This window comes from Chelonoidis abingdonii, chromosome 9 (genome assembly GCF_003597395.2).
Source record: "Chelonoidis abingdonii isolate Lonesome George chromosome 9, CheloAbing_2.0, whole genome shotgun sequence".
NCBI lineage: Eukaryota > Metazoa > Chordata > Testudines > Testudinidae > Chelonoidis > Chelonoidis abingdonii.
In genome coordinates this window covers 77,902,273-77,919,274 of record NC_133777.1, presented here as the reverse complement: position 1 = coordinate 77,919,274, position 17,002 = coordinate 77,902,273, and the positions used below count along the sequence as shown (strand labels likewise).

The window sequence follows — 17,002 nt, the reverse complement described above, 5'->3', positions numbered from 1 at the left end:
CATCTTATATTCATGACATTTATTCTGTCCTGTCACTCACTATTATGTCTCTATTAGAATGGTGCCTAACAAGTCCACTGAACAGGAATGAAATGAGGCACTTTTCAACTCCTTGTCAGAGCAAGGGAAACCACATAGGAACTCCTTTCCTGTCTTTAAAGGAAGGTCATAATCTGATTAAGGCATTTCAGGAGTAGCTGGCAGGACACATGCTGCCCATCCTAAAATGAAACCAATTCAGAGCAGCTTCTGCCAAGAATGTATTTTTATCTTTGGCTTTCTCCTTGGCTGTCAGTCTCTTTTTTGTCTTCCTTTGCCAGTAGCTGTAGATCATGGGGAGACTGCACTGCTGCTGGGAGTATTCAGTGCAGCCATTCTTGTCTTGCCCACATGCTCAGGGTTTAGCTGATCGCCATATTTGGGGTCGGGAAGGAATTTTCCTCCAGGGCGGATTGGCAGGGGCCTGGAGGTTTTTCGCCTTCCTCTGCAGCGTGGGGCATGGGTCGCTTGCTGGTGGATTCTCTGCAGCTTGAGGTCTTCAAACCACAATTTTGAGGACTTCAATAACTCAGTCATGGGTTAGGGGTTGTTATAAAAGTGGATGGGTAGGGTTCTGTGGCTGCTTTGTGCAGGAGGTCAGACTAGATGATCATATTGGTCCCTTCTGACCTACGAGTCTATGAGTCTATATCCATTCCCGATTCTGTGGCTAGTTTAAATGACCAAAGCAAATCACTTCCTTTCCATCCATCCCTTTGGTGAACGGCTTCTGTGACCAGACAGGCCACGTTCACATTCTGCTCAGAGAGGCCCCAACCCAGCTCGCTTTGAAGTCAGTGGGAGACTTTTTTGTTAACTTCAGTGGACATTGGATCCTCCTCTGATAGGCTGGATGTGTCAGTCCTTCTGTCTCGGTATTAGATTACACAGGTGGCATTATTCCATAGCCAAAATACCAAGCAGCCAGATGCTGAGATGCACCAAACAACTCCCCTCCTCTCCAAAAAAAAAATTGGCACTTTCAGTGTCTTCCTAGCTGTTGTAGTCACCAAAATTAATGAATGCATGTACCAGATGTGCGCAGGACAGCTGGCAAATCTGTGACCATGTGGCCCATCACATGCTGTTCTTCTCAAACCAGCTGCTTTCTGCCTTAGCCTCAGACGTGATCATCAGCACAATAGCACCAGTGGTAGCAGATTGCAGATGAATTCATGACAAGTACACAAGACAATTCTAATTTTATATTTTATGGGCTAAGCGTCCCATCGCTCCCAGTAACATTTTCATTTTTTTTTTTTTTTGGATCATTAATTCCTTTAGGAGATGCAAACCTTTAAACAGCCTTTTTCCAAGTGTTGCTCTTAAACAGCCTTTTTCCAAGTGTTGTGCTTCCCCTCCTGGGCTTTCAGCAAAAAGAAATCCTTTCTTTCAAGCAGATTTTTTACTTTGAGAAAGCATCTTACCTATATGAGCCACATCCAGTATTAAGTAACTCAGGATCAGGTGACAAGGGAAAGATTCATTTGATTAAGAATGCTAATCTAGATGACAGTCCTAAATAATAACCCCGAAGGCCGACTGCCCAGAGGAGCATAGACGATTGCCTTCCTGTGCATACACACAGAGCTATTGTTCCAGTCCTTCAGTTCATCCAGGAATTCCTGTAATTACAGAGAACATCTTCCTCACTGACAGATTGCAGGAAGCCACAAGATGGATGCTATGTATGTATTGTGCAAAGCATCCCTCCTGCCCACCGCCTATACTGGATTCTTCCCAGACAGAAAATGAAAGGACGTAAAGGAATAAAATCGTCCAAACTGGAACATTCAAACCGCAGATGAGTACTTTAAATCAATACCATGGGAGCCCTTTTAGAAGTGTTCTCTTATATTTTTAAAGACTGCTTGAGCCTTGGCCGTTTGGTTAAGGTTGGATTTGCCAATAAGAGGAATCTTGTCATTTAGCCACCATTTTTAAGGATCACGTGCCTTGAACTCCAAAACAGAGAGAGTATCCTTATTAACCTCCAGCCAGCCCCGGAGCGATGGAAAGTGGAATATTGACATCAAATGTGACGAAAAGATGAGCTAAAAATGACCCGGTTACATCAGCAGTTTGCTTGAGTGCTGTTCTAGGGCAGCATTATTTGCCAGGGAGCCCTGTAGCCTTCCGCTACCCAGAGCAAAGGAAGTTTTGCAGACAAGACACACATTATCTCCAATGCGACATCACTAGTATCACTGGCCTGCAAGGCACTTTCCAATCTCCGCACAATTCGACCAAAGACGGTACACGATCATTATGCATCTATTTCACACACACCAATACAAAATTCACAGGCCCAGAACAGGAGGATAAGCACAGCACTGGATTCCACCATGTCTTTTTTTTTTTTTTTTTTTTTTTTTTTTTTTTTTTTTTTTTTTTTAACAGGTGGGTGACAGGCCATTGGAGTCCTTGCTCTGCCACTTGCGAGAAAGGCATCCAGTACCGGGAGGTGACTTGTGTTTATCAGTTGCAGAATGGCACCTACGTTAACACCAGAGACCTCTACTGCCTAGGCAACAAACCCACACCAATACAAAGCTGTGAAGGCCAGGACTGCCTTTCTATCTGGGAGGCTTCAGAATGGTCAAAGGTAAGAATTTGGTTTGAGGGGGAAACCAGTCAGTATGATTACAAATGCAGAACTGCTGTATGGCGCTGAGCAGTGGTTTCCATACCAGTGAATTATTGAGGTAGGTTCTATACACCCAGCTGTATTATGTGTATCTTTCCAAGCTGCAATCAAGACCACCAAGGAGAAGCATTTCAGTGACCTGTGATGAGGAGTTCAACCAGCACAGCAAGCCTTTTGGCTCAGATCAAGTGTATTTTGAAATTAATATCTGATAAGTGCTCTGTTCTATGTTGCAGGATGCCCTGGATCGCTCCATCTTTGAGACTTTTCTGATTCTAGCTTGTGTGATCCTAGAAACATAGAAAAACTAGTGCATTTATAAAGAGTTTGTAAATGATTAATAAATTATTAGTAGATGTTACAAGCATTTTATAGATATGAGTAGTATGTGCTATAGGTGGTAGTAAACCATGGTTATAAGCACCCTACTGACCTGTTGGAGTCTAGCAATCTTGCAGAGCAATGTTTCCCAAACTTGGGACTCTGCTTGTGTAGGGAAAGCCCCTGGCAGGCCAGGCCAATTTGTTTATCTGACACGACCAGAGGATCAGCCAATCACGGCTCTCACTGGCCGCGGTTCGCTGCTCCAGGCCAATGGGGGCTGCTGGAAGCGGCAGCCAGTTCGTCCCTCGGCCCGCACCGCTTCCAGCATCTCCCATTGGCCTGGAGCAGTGAACCACAGCCAATGGGAGCCGTGAGCAGCCAGACCTGCGGATGCGGCAGGTAAACAAACCAGCCCAACTGCCAGGGGCTTTCCCTACACAAGCGGCATCCCAAGTTTGGGAAACACTGTTGTAGAGCAATTACTTAGCCTTGTACTAGAATGTCTCTTAATTATTTATCAGACAAAGTATAAACTATTTATAAATGTGCCCTTATTATAAAGTGTGACCAAAAAATCTAATTCGGACATAAGGGAAATCCCATTTCTGTTTTTGATCATGAATTTATAGGAATTAGGCTGGGCCATGTGTTATGAAGTAGTAAAAACCACCACTGATGCTGCAGCCTTTAAGGAGAATAGGACATAGAAAAGAACTGACATATCCAATAAAATCCCCAACTATCCCTTAGAATGCAATAGCAAAATAACAAGCTTTGCAACATTAGCAATGAATGAAGAACAGAAACAATATTTTCATAATTAAAATAATCCTGAACAACTCAAGTGTAAGGCCTCCGGGGACCCTGGATATGTCCAGGGGTTGCTAGCCTGCAGTGAAGTCCATGCTGCCATGTCTTCACTACTATTGTTACCTGCGTTGGCTAGATTAAAAGGTAGTGCGGGGATGCCTACCTGCTCACACCTTCATTTGCTGTATAGATGTACCCTGAGAGATGGGTTTAGGATGTGATTATTTTTGAATTTGGGATATCAAAGAAGAGGTTTGAGAATCCCATATTGATTTCAAATATATCGGACAGTGGCATGGATAGTGTGGCTTCATATTGTGGCAGATCTCTTCTGATAGGTAGTTGGGGTTTGTGTCCAGATCAGTAGCCGGATATTCTAGCCCAGGGGGCCACGTTTTCAAATGGGCCTCAATCCAATTTCTGAAATTGCACCTGCAATTTTCTGTGCTCCCATTTTTGAGCATTTAGCTTTCTATCTGTATCCATGCACAAAAATTGTGATGTGTATATACGCATGCAGCATTTGCCTGGCACAGAGCAAACACAGAGTGAAGTGGCTGTTATGATGGCATTTGTTTATTGTATTAAGTGCTGACTGTGCTCTCTTTATTAAAGTCTGCTGTGATTGTTAAGTTGCTTTTATATGGTATTTCAGGAATGAGAACGGAGGGGAGAGTGCTGGGCTAGTGGCTTCAGTATGGCCACTCATCATTCACTGGCACAGACATCTACAAGAGATACAAGCTTATATTTTTCTTGAGTCAGTTGTTTGCCAGTTTCCTTTAAACTAATCCCTGGTCTGCAAAGGGTGCATAGTAATTTGCTTCGTATTCTAATTCTCTCCAGTAAGATCCCCAGCCAAGCTGGCCAGGATATGTTTCTTGGCCATTGCTAACTCTCCCAACATGACTTCAACGTTTGTGTTGACATAATACCTACAAGACTCATCTTCATGATAAAAAGTCCATTTCCCCTTCGGCGTTGCACTTGTGGTTTCACAGGCATAACTCCAGAATGGCTATTACAGGGCAGGGCCAGCCTGTTGGCAAGAGGATGCTTTTGAGCTCTCCCTGTTGTGCACTGTTTATTTTTTTTTAGTACAATATCAGATAACCTTGGATAACTAGGAGTGTTTATACTCCTAGAACTTTAGGATCCCAGCTGTGTTGCAGGGACAGAGGGTGTTTTTTTAACAGGGACTAAGTGCTATTTAATTGTAGTCAGGAAATCTCCAGTACAAAAGGTAATATTCTGAAGTTCCAGGACAGTGTATTATTTTACCATTCAGCAGGACACTACATACATTCGCTAGTACTTGAAACTCTTTTTCTTCCAAATCTTTTCATCTTTTTCCCATTCCCAAATGGAGGAAGCAAAGTTCTGGGATTTTGGAATATTTTATACATTTTATACATCATCATTCCAGATTATCCCTTCTTTTTATTTCTGATGGGACGCCTGTTTCTAGGTCTGCTGCATTGTAGAAATGCTTGTTTATGATGGTACTGTTGTCATTGTGGTTTCCTGAAACTCTCGCCTATTTGAGATGGGTAAAGCTCATCAACTGGTTGTGTGTGGTCTTTTGTCACCAATCCATTTCCTAGTTAGAACAGTGTTTGCATCTTGCTTTCATTAAATGAGTGTAATTTGAGCTTCATGAGGGATTCATCAGAGCAAAAGTCAACTAAACAGTTTAAGGACAAATATATATATTTTAAATTATCTGAAAGTGAGAGACTTATTTTTCCGTTAATACTTTTCTCCAAAGTTTTGAGATCTAGATTAATCATTGCCAACCAGTTGGGTTTTTGAAGTTAGTTCTTTTTCAAGACATGTTTTTGAGATCATATGGTCCATTTTGACTTAGGAAAGACAATTTCACATTGTGTCAATCTGAGCACATTTTATACCCATAAACCTTTTTTGGCTGGAAATCAATTAAATCCTTACCATTTGAAACTGAGGTTGTGGAAAAAAACACACTATCACAATGGTGATATCATTTTATAAACCAACTTTCACATGAATTATGTTGTTCTTTGGCTACAAAGAAAAAAAACTGAATAACGTGCAAGTTGAGGTCTGATCACCAATGTACATTCTGAAAGCTAAATCCAAGACAATCTTCAGTGTGGAAAAAAAAAATTAAGTTCCCTTTTTAATGCCAAATGCTTGGAATTACTTGGCTAAAGTATTGCTCAACCCATTTTTAATGACCAAAAATAGAGAGTAGTTACAAAAAGGTGAAAGTTTCTACTGTTCAGGAGTTGGGATAGAATATAAAGAAATATATGCTGATTTGCTTCTACCAAGAGGCTTGTAGGCCAAAGTGCAGTCCAGATAAGTGGTCAAAGTTTACACAAGTGGTCCAGTAGCCAGCAGATCTAATTCAGGGAGAAGACACAGAGAGGCAGCTAGGGGGGTCTGGCAAGATCGTAAGTCAGGATCTGATGGGGCTGCAAGGCAGAGTCAAGCAGGGTCCAAATAGCAGCTAGCAGGCAAAGGCCTGTTACTCAGACAAGACCAGAAAGAAAGCAAGAAGTTTATATATGGCCACCAGCCAATCAGGGTCAAGACCATGTGTTCAGGGCTGGCTCCAGGCACCAGCTTATCAAGCAGGTGCTTGGGGTGGCAACTATGGAGCGGGTGGCACTTTCAGGTATTCGGTGGCGATTTGGCGGAGGGTCCCTCACTCCCACTCGGAGCGAAGGACCTCCCGCTGAATTGCCGCAAATCGCGATCGTGGCTTTTTTTTTTTTTTTGGCTGTTTGGGGCAGCAAAACCCCTGGAGCCGGCCCTGCATGTGGCCAATCAGGAAGCAGATCCTGGAACCCTAGAAGCTGACCCATCCAAGTCTTTGAATTCCCTGGTAATTGAATGAGCTGGTGTGACATGATGACCAAGGCTGCTTCCTGGGAACCCAGTCGGCTAAGGTTTGAGACCAGCATCCTCACAACATTTGTCGATGGGGTTGTCTCTTGGCTTTTGTCTCAATTCTTTATAAAACCTTTTGCGGTTTGGTCAGGTGTAATCTGGACATTCATCAATTGCAAATGTTTTCTGTAGACTCTTTGTAAAACCCAGGCACTAAAAAAATGTTCTTAATGGTCAGAGCAGTTGAGCAGAGCAATGAACTTGTTAATGAAGCAGTTGATATGTCAACACTACGGACACTCTGATAACAGACTGGGACCTTTGTTTAAAACACTGTTTTGTCACCTCTAGGAAAGCAAGCGTGGTATAGATTTGTGAATGACATAAAGGCTCATGCAAATAAATGCTTGGTTTTCCAAAATGTTTGTAAATCCCCTGAGAGATTTTTACATTGTGAAAAATACTCCTACGTTAGCTTTACTCACTTTTAGGAAATTGAATGATTTGAGAGGTTAAGAACAACATGATGAGACCAAGCACCCTTGAGGAGTTCCTTCTGTCACCTTATGAAATCTTACACTGCAGTCAGGAACACTGTGTGATTGTTCAGGAAATTCTGCACCAAATGGAGTAATCCATTGCTTGTGGGTACAGCCTAGAGAAATACAGCTTGAAATCTCAGGGAAGTTGATAAGAGCTTTAAGGAGTCTGCCACTGCAGCTTACAGAGTTCTCTCTGTAGCCTGAAGGAATTTGTCCTAGAAGCTTGTGGAATCCTATGATCGTGTTCCATCCATAAGGAGGTCATGCAATGAACAGCACACAGTAAATTAAGTGGACAGCTTCCCAGATTTTAAAGAAGTCATTTTGTAGTTGCTGTGAAGAATTTAAAGGCATGTCTGTTAGCTTGCCAGCTCATAAACACTTGTCATTCATGTCCTTAACAAGGCCAGCAAGTCAAAACTGCCTGGATTGTATTGTTAAGACAGACAGGCTTGCTGAGATGTGTCCATTTGATGTAACGTATCAAGCTGATGCTTGTTTCCAGCATAGACCCCCTGAATGAAGAAGCCTCTTGGAATATACTCAAAAGACCTCACAGGGTATTTCATATCTCCACTATTTATTCAATGTCAAGTCAACTGTGTTTTCCTCACTGATCCCTGAGGGGGAGAACTTGACGCTCAAGAGAGGGTTAATTATCTCATTTGGTATGTATATCATTTTCCACCAACCTGTTCCCAGCGGGCTTTCCATGAAAACTGGTTTGTAACCACTGCACTGGCAGGAAAGTGGAGCATAGGAAGACCATACAAGCTGCTGTACATTGGAACGATTTAGATAGGTTTGACAATGCCACCCGTTCCAATATCCCTTTGTTGGAAAAGTGATCATTTAAAGCAGTGTTTCTTAGTCTTGGGAGTGTGACTCCATCCAGGGTGGTTCCTTGAGGGGGCAGTGAGGTCAAAACAAAACAAAAATTCCAACCTTCCTTCAACTTGGGTAGCAAAATGATGCTCAAATATCCCCACGTGCATAGCAGCCTTGGCAGAATCCACTTCCACAGAACTCGAGAACTTGAAATGGACTTTTGTTGCCCACTCACATGCATGTGGATTACATTGTCATAGTACTTGTAATTCTGTCTCCCCTAGCAGCTGCTCCCAGCAACTATAACTGTGCTGCTTTCTCAGAGCCAAAGACTATACCCCTTATCACAAGTGAGAGAGGCCTGTGCTTTTAGTGCTGAAGAGCCTGCCTTTGACCCCTGCTGTGACTCAGGTGTCTGTGTGTAGCCATAGTTTGCTGAATGTCGTTTTGAACTGATTGCAAACTGTGGGGTCGAAGAGGGTGAATGGAAATGCATTGGCATAATATCACCCTTGGGTTATGTGTACTGTATGATTGCATGCATTGCCATAACCTATGATGGGAAGCATTATTAAACAAATAGAAAAGAGTGTGACTGTGTTTGTCATTTGCTCTCAACATAATTATGAGAAAGCACACTGTACAGAATCAAAGATGCAGTGCAGAGTACGCATTATCTGCATTGCAGAAGACCTTGCTGCAGGATTTTGTGAGCTGGTATACCGCAAGACCTTGCAAATTCCACTGTGCATCCCAAGAGATTGAGTTGGTGTCACTGTGGTTTTTCGAATGCTTCATTGCATAGTCATGCAAAAGCAAAGGATGCAGAAGCTTCCCTGTTGTGTACTCTGGTGTATTTGTCCTTCTTCAGTATTGATGATAATAATCTCTTAAATAAAGGAGTTAAAAATTCTACACGTACAACACTGACTCCTGTTTAGAACTGGTTGAAATTTTTCAAATAAAAGGGTTTTTTGGTTGCAAAATTGCTGTTTTTCAGAAACATTTTTCCAGAACATATTGTCAGATTTTTTGCCCTTTGTTTTAAACATTTACTGGGGAAAATATGAGGGCTGTTAAGCGATTAAAAAAATAAATCATGATTAATCATGAGATTAATTGCACTGTTAAAGAATAATAGCATACCGTTTATTTAAATATTTTTGATTTTTTTCTACATTTTCAAATATATTGATTTCAGTTACCACACAGTGTACTAAGTGTATTGTGCTCACTTTATATTATTATTTTTTATTACAAATATTTGCACAGTAAAAAACAAAAGAAATAGTATTTTTAATTCATCTAATACAAATAATATAATACAATCTGGGTCATCATCCAAGATTGCTATAATATGAAATATATGGCAGAACGCGGGTAAAACAGAGCAGGAGACAAATTTCTCCCAAGGAGATCAGTCACAAATTTAATTAATGCATCATTTTTTTAACGAGCGTCATCAGCATGGAAGCATGTCCTCTGAAATGATGGCTGAAGCATGAAGGGGCATATGAATGTTTAGCATATGTGACACCTAAGTACTTTGCAATGACGGCTACAAAAGTGCCATGCAAACTCCTGTTCTCGCTTTCAGGTGACATTGTAAATAAGAAGCGGACAGCATTATGTTCCGTAAATGTAAACAGACTTGTTCGTCTTAGTGATTGGCTCAACAAAAAGTAGGACTGAGTGGACTTGTCAGCTCTAAAGTTATTTTGTTTTTTGAGTACAATTATGTAATAAAAAAAAATCTACATTTGTAAGTTGTACTTCCATGATAAAGAGATTGTGCTACAGTATGTGTATCAGGTGAATTGAAAAATACTATTTCTTTTGTTTGTCATTTTACAGTGCAAATCTTTGAAATAAAAATAATATAAAATGAGCAGTGTACACTTTGTATTCTGTTATAAGTGAAATTGATATATTTGAAAATGTAGAAAAACATCCAAAAAATAATAAATTTCAACTGAATTCTATTATTTAACAGTGCAATGAAAACTGCAGTTAATTGATTAATTTTTTTAATTGCGATTAATTTTTTGGAGTTAATCGTGTAAGTTAACTGCGATTAATCGACAGCTCTAGTTAAAAATGCCACACCTGCAACACTCACTCCTGTTTAGAACTGGTTGAAAATTTTCAAATAAAAGGCTTTTTTGGTTGCAAAATTGCTGTTTTTCAGAAACATTTTTCCAGAACATATTGTCAGATTTCTTGCCTTTTTTAAAAAATATTTACTGAAAAAAAAAAATTGAAAGTATCATTACTTTTTTTTTTTGTTTCCCATGGTTTTGGTAAATGAAAAATATTGATGGTATTTTCGATAATGAAAAAATTTGGTAGGGGGAATTTCTAAAATGGCTAAAAGAACTGAAAAAAATGAACCCTTCAAAATGACAAAACAGCTTTGAATATTTAAACTTTTTCATGAAACTTGTTTTTCATTTGTCTCTCAACTCTGCTTCTGCAGCTGTGATGACAACCAGCCGAGATGGTAATTATTTGTAGTATCATAGTGAGTAGGAGCCCTGGTCGTGAACCGGGATCCCATTCTGCTAGGTGCTGTCATGCAGCAATTGAAGGTAATGCCTCTTGTTTTTCAGTGCTCAGCAGATTGCGGCAGGGGAATCCAGAAGAGAACAGTAATATGCACGAATTCTCAAGGGAAATGCGATGCAGCCACCAGGCCAAGGGACGAGGAAGAGTGTGAGGATCACACAGGCTGTTATGAGTGGAAAACAGGGGATTGGTCTAAGGTAACAGTGAACTCTGAGCAGTGTTTACACTCTAATTGCCTAGATTATCAGGTCAGGAATCCACCTTTTAAACAACCCGTCAGTGTGGATTTACGCAGCACGCAGTGCTGGTATGGGAAGTTTGAGTCCCACATTTCAAAGTTACTGGGTTTTAATTATACTGTTTAATAGGAAATAGACGTATTCTCATGGTTTTTTTTAATTTGATTTCCATGAAAGTAGTTTGGGGATTTAAACACTCCGTCACAGCATCGACAACCCAAACTTTGCAGCTTTGGGCTACTGCACAAGACACAGACATCTGTTTCCATTTTCTAAGCTGAGCAAACGGCAAAGTAAGCAGGAGAAGTTTGATTTGTTTTAGAAATATATCTCTCAGTGCTAACAGTTGCAGGTATTGTTAGAAATGTGGCTGCTGAGAAGTAATGGGATCCTGAATGGCAGCTCGTGTGGCCCATTCTGAGGAGCAGAGGGGTGCTCTAACTGCTGTATGATTTCCAATCCCCAAAGGTTTTCTCTGGCTGTGTGCCATAACTGCTGTATCCTCCAACCCCCAGAGGTTGTCTGTGCTATGGCTATGTGCCTCACACACCTGTTCTCCACCATGGTTTTGGGATGTATTGTGGGGAGCAGACCTCCCTCAAAGTCCCTTATGAGGCTAAGAAGAGAATGAAGAAGCTGAGCAGTCCACAGATACACCAGGCTGGCTCGCAATTCTACCTCAGAACTCTCAGTAGAGGTGGCATCCTCTGGCAACAACCACCCCCTTCAAGGTAATCAGTGGGAATAGGGCACAGTCCGAAGCCCCCCCGCTATCTCCAGGATCAATCTATCCCCCTTTAGCTCTCTCCCCCTCCCTACCTCTCTCCTTGCCAGGAGAAGGAGAAATCTCAGGGCTCCAGAAGGCAAATTGAATGGTAGAATCCACTAAGAGATAGTTGGTGCGGGAACATGTTTGCTTGGGACTCTCCTGCACTGGCCTGCACACAGGAGGGTCAGGCAGGCTTTGGGCTTGTCCGTAGAGAGACCCTGCTAGGGGAAATGAAACAAAACACTACCTAAAAGAAGACAACTAGGTTGGCCTAGTTAATGTGGGCTTTAAGTGCCTGGAAAGCACCTGCTCAGCAAATCCTCCCAAGAGAGACAAGGGGACTCAAAGCACCGAATGCCAAATTCTGCTCCTCTGACTCATACAAGTAGCCCCTGATGGCAAGCAGAATCTGACGCTTACTGTTTCGTCACAGCAAAGATGGATCCAAAGCAGTACAGCTGTATCTCCCTTAGCCACCAGCACCTCATAGCCTGGTTGCCATCACAAGAAATACACTGCACGGTCTTATCCATGACTCACTCTGACCCTCTGAAGTGAAAATTAGTCATTTACTTAAAAACAGAGCCAGAGCCAGAATTCCCATTCTCACGGCCACCCTCTACCCCCACTCACACCATTGTGAATGTAGAGCCCCTGAGTGTTGTCAGTGGACTTAATCCTGATATACTAATGTAAGTCAGAGGACAATTGGTGCCTGAGTTTTCACTCAGTCCTTAACCACACGGGCAGTTTTGCCTGAGTAAGGACCTCAGGAATTGGCCGCGCTGTTCATAAAATCTCTTTAAATTGCTAACTGTCTTTTGCTTGGGGGAACTGGAATTTCCCAGGAATATTATATTGCAGTCCTGTTTTATCTTATCTTTGTAACTGTTCCATTCTTTAAACACAAAGCCTGCTCTGTGTTCAGGAATGTACGGCATGTGCTGAAACCACCAGGATACAGTAGTTTCATTTTGCTTTCCAAAAAAGCAAGTTTAATTCTTGTTGTTGCTAATTAAACTCCAGTGAAACAGAGGCCATCGCAGGCAAATGGGCTTACCTGCCATAGCATTTTTTAGATGACGATCAGTAATAGAAATATTTGTAAATAGGTCCCGTCAGGAGGCAATTGTAGGTGAATCTAATGGTGTTGATGCTGGAGAATGCAGTAAGAACCTGCCATATGCAATAAGTCTATATTTATCTGCATGAATCTGCATCATAGAATGTTTAGAGTATTGAACGTTATTTTATTCATAACTTGGCATGCAGAACCCAGGAGAACTAGCCAAAATAAACTGTCCCCCTATATTAACAGGTGAAATAACTTTTTTTTTTAAGAATCTTAAAACATTTCAGAATAGGAATTGACTAGGATTCTTTTTATAGGGGGAAATATGAGATAGTTGTGAATTCACCAATTACATAGATTCAGCGATCCCGAGGTTTTAACCCCAATAGGAAATCCCCTAAAGTCATCATACATCCTAACCCATCCTGCTGGTATTGACCAACATAGCATGGTAGGTGGTCCTTTTCGGTGAACATGTCATTGTTTGGGAGCAGAAGAGTGTAGTGAACTCCGTGAAGTCAAACTAAAATCCCATTGTAAAACATTTTTGCTACATAAATTGCTATGAAAGAATTTAGCGCTTATAAAACAGAAGCTTTTCGTGTTAATACAAATTAGCCTCAGAACGTGCAACAACTTCGTAAAACGATTTCATTGGGCATTTTCAGTCTATTGCTGGGAGTATTTTTGTAGGGGGGAGGGGTTAATGATCAATAGTTATTTCTCAGATAAAAGAAAATTGTTGATTCTTTACATGCAAACAACTTACATGGCAGCCCCACAAATACTCTGCCCTCCAGTCCATCCCTCATCCAAACAGTGACGGTTAAGGTTTTAGAATCCATCATGAGAAATATAGAAAGAGACAGAACCTCATAAAAAGAATAAAGTCCAGACAAATCTCATAAATAGGATACGTGCATGTGTGGTAATGGGCAAACTGTTTTTATTATTTCCAGAGCAGCCTCCCTAGAATACACAGAGCGTATAAATGAACAGACGGATCACTGCTGTAGGGCATTTACAGTCAAATTCAGACATGACGGCACACAGGATGACAGTAAACAATGCCTGAGTGAGGCGCATGGGTTGAACCAGGGTTTCCATAGCGAAAGATGAGACATGCTTATGTTCTGTACCCATTTCATTAGTTCCTGGTGTGCTCAGATACTGCGGTGATGGACAGCAACATAAAACCTTAAGTTAGAATCATAGATTATTAGGGTTGGAAGGGACCTCAGAAGATCATCTAGTCCAACCCCCTGCTCAAAGCAGGACCAATCCCCAAATGGCCCCCTCAAGGACTGAACTCACAACTCTGAGTTTAGCAGGCCAATGCTCAAACCACTGAGCTATCCCTCCCCCATTACATTGTTAGTAGTGTTTTATACATTATCTATATGTACCCTCACACGTTCATATATAAGTTTATATAGGGGCTTGATCCACCATGTGCAGAACAGGAAGCTGGGGGTGGAGTAGGCACATGGGCTGTGACTGTGCAACTACCTAGATCTTCCAACCCAAGCTTCACATACTGTGTTCTGCAGCCTCCACAGCTCCACTATTACTCCGCAGCCCTTAGAGCAGTGTTTCCCAAACTTGGGACGTCACTTGTGTAGGGAAAATCCCTGGGTGGCCTGGCTGCTTTGTTTACCTGCCACGTCCGCAGGTCCGGGCGATTGCGGCTCCCACTGGCCGCGGTTTGCTGCTGCAAGCCAGTGAGACTGCTGGAAGTGGCGGCCAGTATGTCCCTCGGCCCATGCCGCTTCCAGCAGCCCCCATTGGCCTGGAGCAGCGAACCGCGACCCCAAGTGGTGCCGATGTCCGCTGTGCAATGCCATTTCCTCTGGCTTACCTCCAGGAGGAGAATTTTAGCCCTAATTGTTGTTATATTTGCAACGTATGTGGGGGATACTATTTAAAGTTGCCGCTAAAGTTTATTCTGAGTGTCCTACGCAGATACACATGTGACATTTTTAGTTCACTCTGCAGTTCCTTAGTGTTTATCCAGCCCCTGAGGATAATATAATTATTATTTTTATTTATTTAGCACTAACACAGAACTATACAAAACATAAATGAAGACATTCCATGTCCCACACATCCTAACATCTAAAGGGTGGACATACTAGACGTAGCATACTAGATGAAAGTGTTCGCTTAGAATTTTAAATCTTTCTTTTTCTCTCTAACCTGATGTCTTCAGAGTCACAATTCATTATATATTTTTCCTATGTGATATAAAGGTGACCAAATGAATAGAAACCAACTCAGCCATCTCGCATTCACACCATTTATTCACGTGGAAATATATCTATCCACATCAGCGGTTTCTGGAAGTGTTGCTCACCCAGTTAGTGTTCAGATAAACACACACATCTCACTCACTCACCATCATTTGGATACTTTGAAGCAGTTCTATACTGGCTGAAAACTTTGGCCTGTTAAACGCATTATCATTGGATAGTAAATGACGTTTTTTTGTTGTTTATTGTGCTGTTTAAAGGAAAGGATCAGCATTGCTCATTTTCCCAGCACTTCACACTGAAGCTTAGATTTTAAAAATTGTTTTGAAGCTGCTAGTTATTCCAGGGGTACTGCTTTTTAGCAGTATGGACATTGATGAACTAGATGGCTTAAATATATTGTGAACTAACTTCAGCTGCGACTCCCAATAACCTGTAAATTACTGCACTCTTTTAAAAGATGCAGGTAGTTAATATGCAGGATGTATTGTTACATAAAGTTTAATAGTGTACATGATTTATCCTGTTTGCATGTGGTAGGCTGCACTTGAGGGACTGAGCTGAAGGACTTTGCCCTTGACCTTGCATCCAGGATCCATCATGAATCATGTAGTGAAAATGTATGTGATGCAGTGATGCATTTCTGACTTGGCTCAGGAGCATGTTGGGTAGACCACGGTGCTGACAAACATCAAGTGTTGCCTGAAGTTGAACAGTGCTTGGGAGTTGCTTTTCAGCTCCCCAGGCTTCCCCCAAATTTCCCCCTCTCCTCCACTCCCCTCCTAGTCTGGTATTGAAGAAGCAGTAAGATCAATCAGGTACAAATCAGCAAGTGTGATATTTTCCTCATGCTCTGTTTCCCCAGTTGGCTGTTGGAGTCTTTCAGGGTATAACTGGAACTAGCAATATTTAAATAGTCAGAGAGTGATTCACTATTCTTCTGGATTTTTTTTTTTTAATTTCTGACTTAGTTTATTTGTTTCACTAGTTTATACATCTTGACATTTGCTGTTTCTGCCTTGTGAATAGTGTCTTAGTTTTGGGGTCAGCAGCACAATCAGAGTGATTCTGGTTCCCAGTTCCACTATTTGGTTACATTATTTCAAGAGGATTATATCCAGGAAGCCAGAATTGGGTGCGCAAAAAAATTGTTAGTGCTGACGTTTTGGGTACGTGAAGCATTAGACATGCAGTTTATTTCCCCCAAGCGACAAGCTAGCTATCATATCCTATCATATTTCATAGTCTCATGAAAAAAGTCTTTTAAAGAAGGAAAGGTGCAGTTGCTGGATCATATTCTGATCTCATTTACACTTACATAAATCCAGAGTAATTGACTATAATGATTCCCTACAATCCATTGGTCAAAACCCAAGGATCCCACTCAACATAGTGGGTCAGATACTGATCTCAGTTACAACAGTGTAAATCCAGATTAATTTAGTCAGATGAGTTACTCCAGATTTACATCAGTGTAACTGAGATCAGAATCTGACCTACTGTGTTGAGCAATACTCTTGGGTTTTGTGCAGTAAGGACCAGGTTCTCAGGACAAATATAAATGTCTGAGCTGAGACTTTATTGAGTGGGGGAAAGAGATTTGGGGAAGAAACATTCTTTTACCAATTTCTATTTCAAGCACTTGGCTGGCACGCATCTCAGAGAGTACATGAACCCCTTACTGACTGGAACAAATTGGAGCAAAGCCCTAGTAGAAAATGTGATGTTAAAAATATTCTTGCTGTCAAATAATATCATTAATGATAAAGCACATTTGAAAAATTACCTGTAGCTACCTGTCATCCCAGGCAATCAACAGTTGCCAATTTCTTTCCAGTCCTTTTCTCAGCCTATGTAATGCTGGCTGCAGGTACTCATCCCAGGCGAATGTTTAAAATTTGGGGGGGGGGTCTATTTTCCTATTAGATTAGCATTGCTTTTATGCCAAACATTGAAATGTTTCATACTGAGAATCAGGGGTTATTAGTCATGATTGTGGTAACAAGGGCTTTCTAATTGCAAATGAATTATTTTGGCAGTTTTT

The 17,002-nt window shown here is 41.4% G+C and overlaps 1 protein-coding gene across 1 annotated transcript in view; it reads left to right on the top strand.

Annotated features, from left to right (window-relative positions):
- ADAMTS17 (ADAM metallopeptidase with thrombospondin type 1 motif 17) overlaps nucleotides 1–17,002 on the top strand; it is a 281,647-nt gene that overhangs the window by 245,953 nt on the left and 18,692 nt on the right. Inside the window, exons 19-20 of the mRNA XM_075069708.1 lie at nucleotides 2,440–2,644; nucleotides 10,674–10,826. Coding sequence (XP_074925809.1) covers nucleotides 2,440–2,644; nucleotides 10,674–10,826 — 358 coding nt within the window. The remainder of the gene's footprint in view (nucleotides 1–2,439; nucleotides 2,645–10,673; nucleotides 10,827–17,002) is intronic.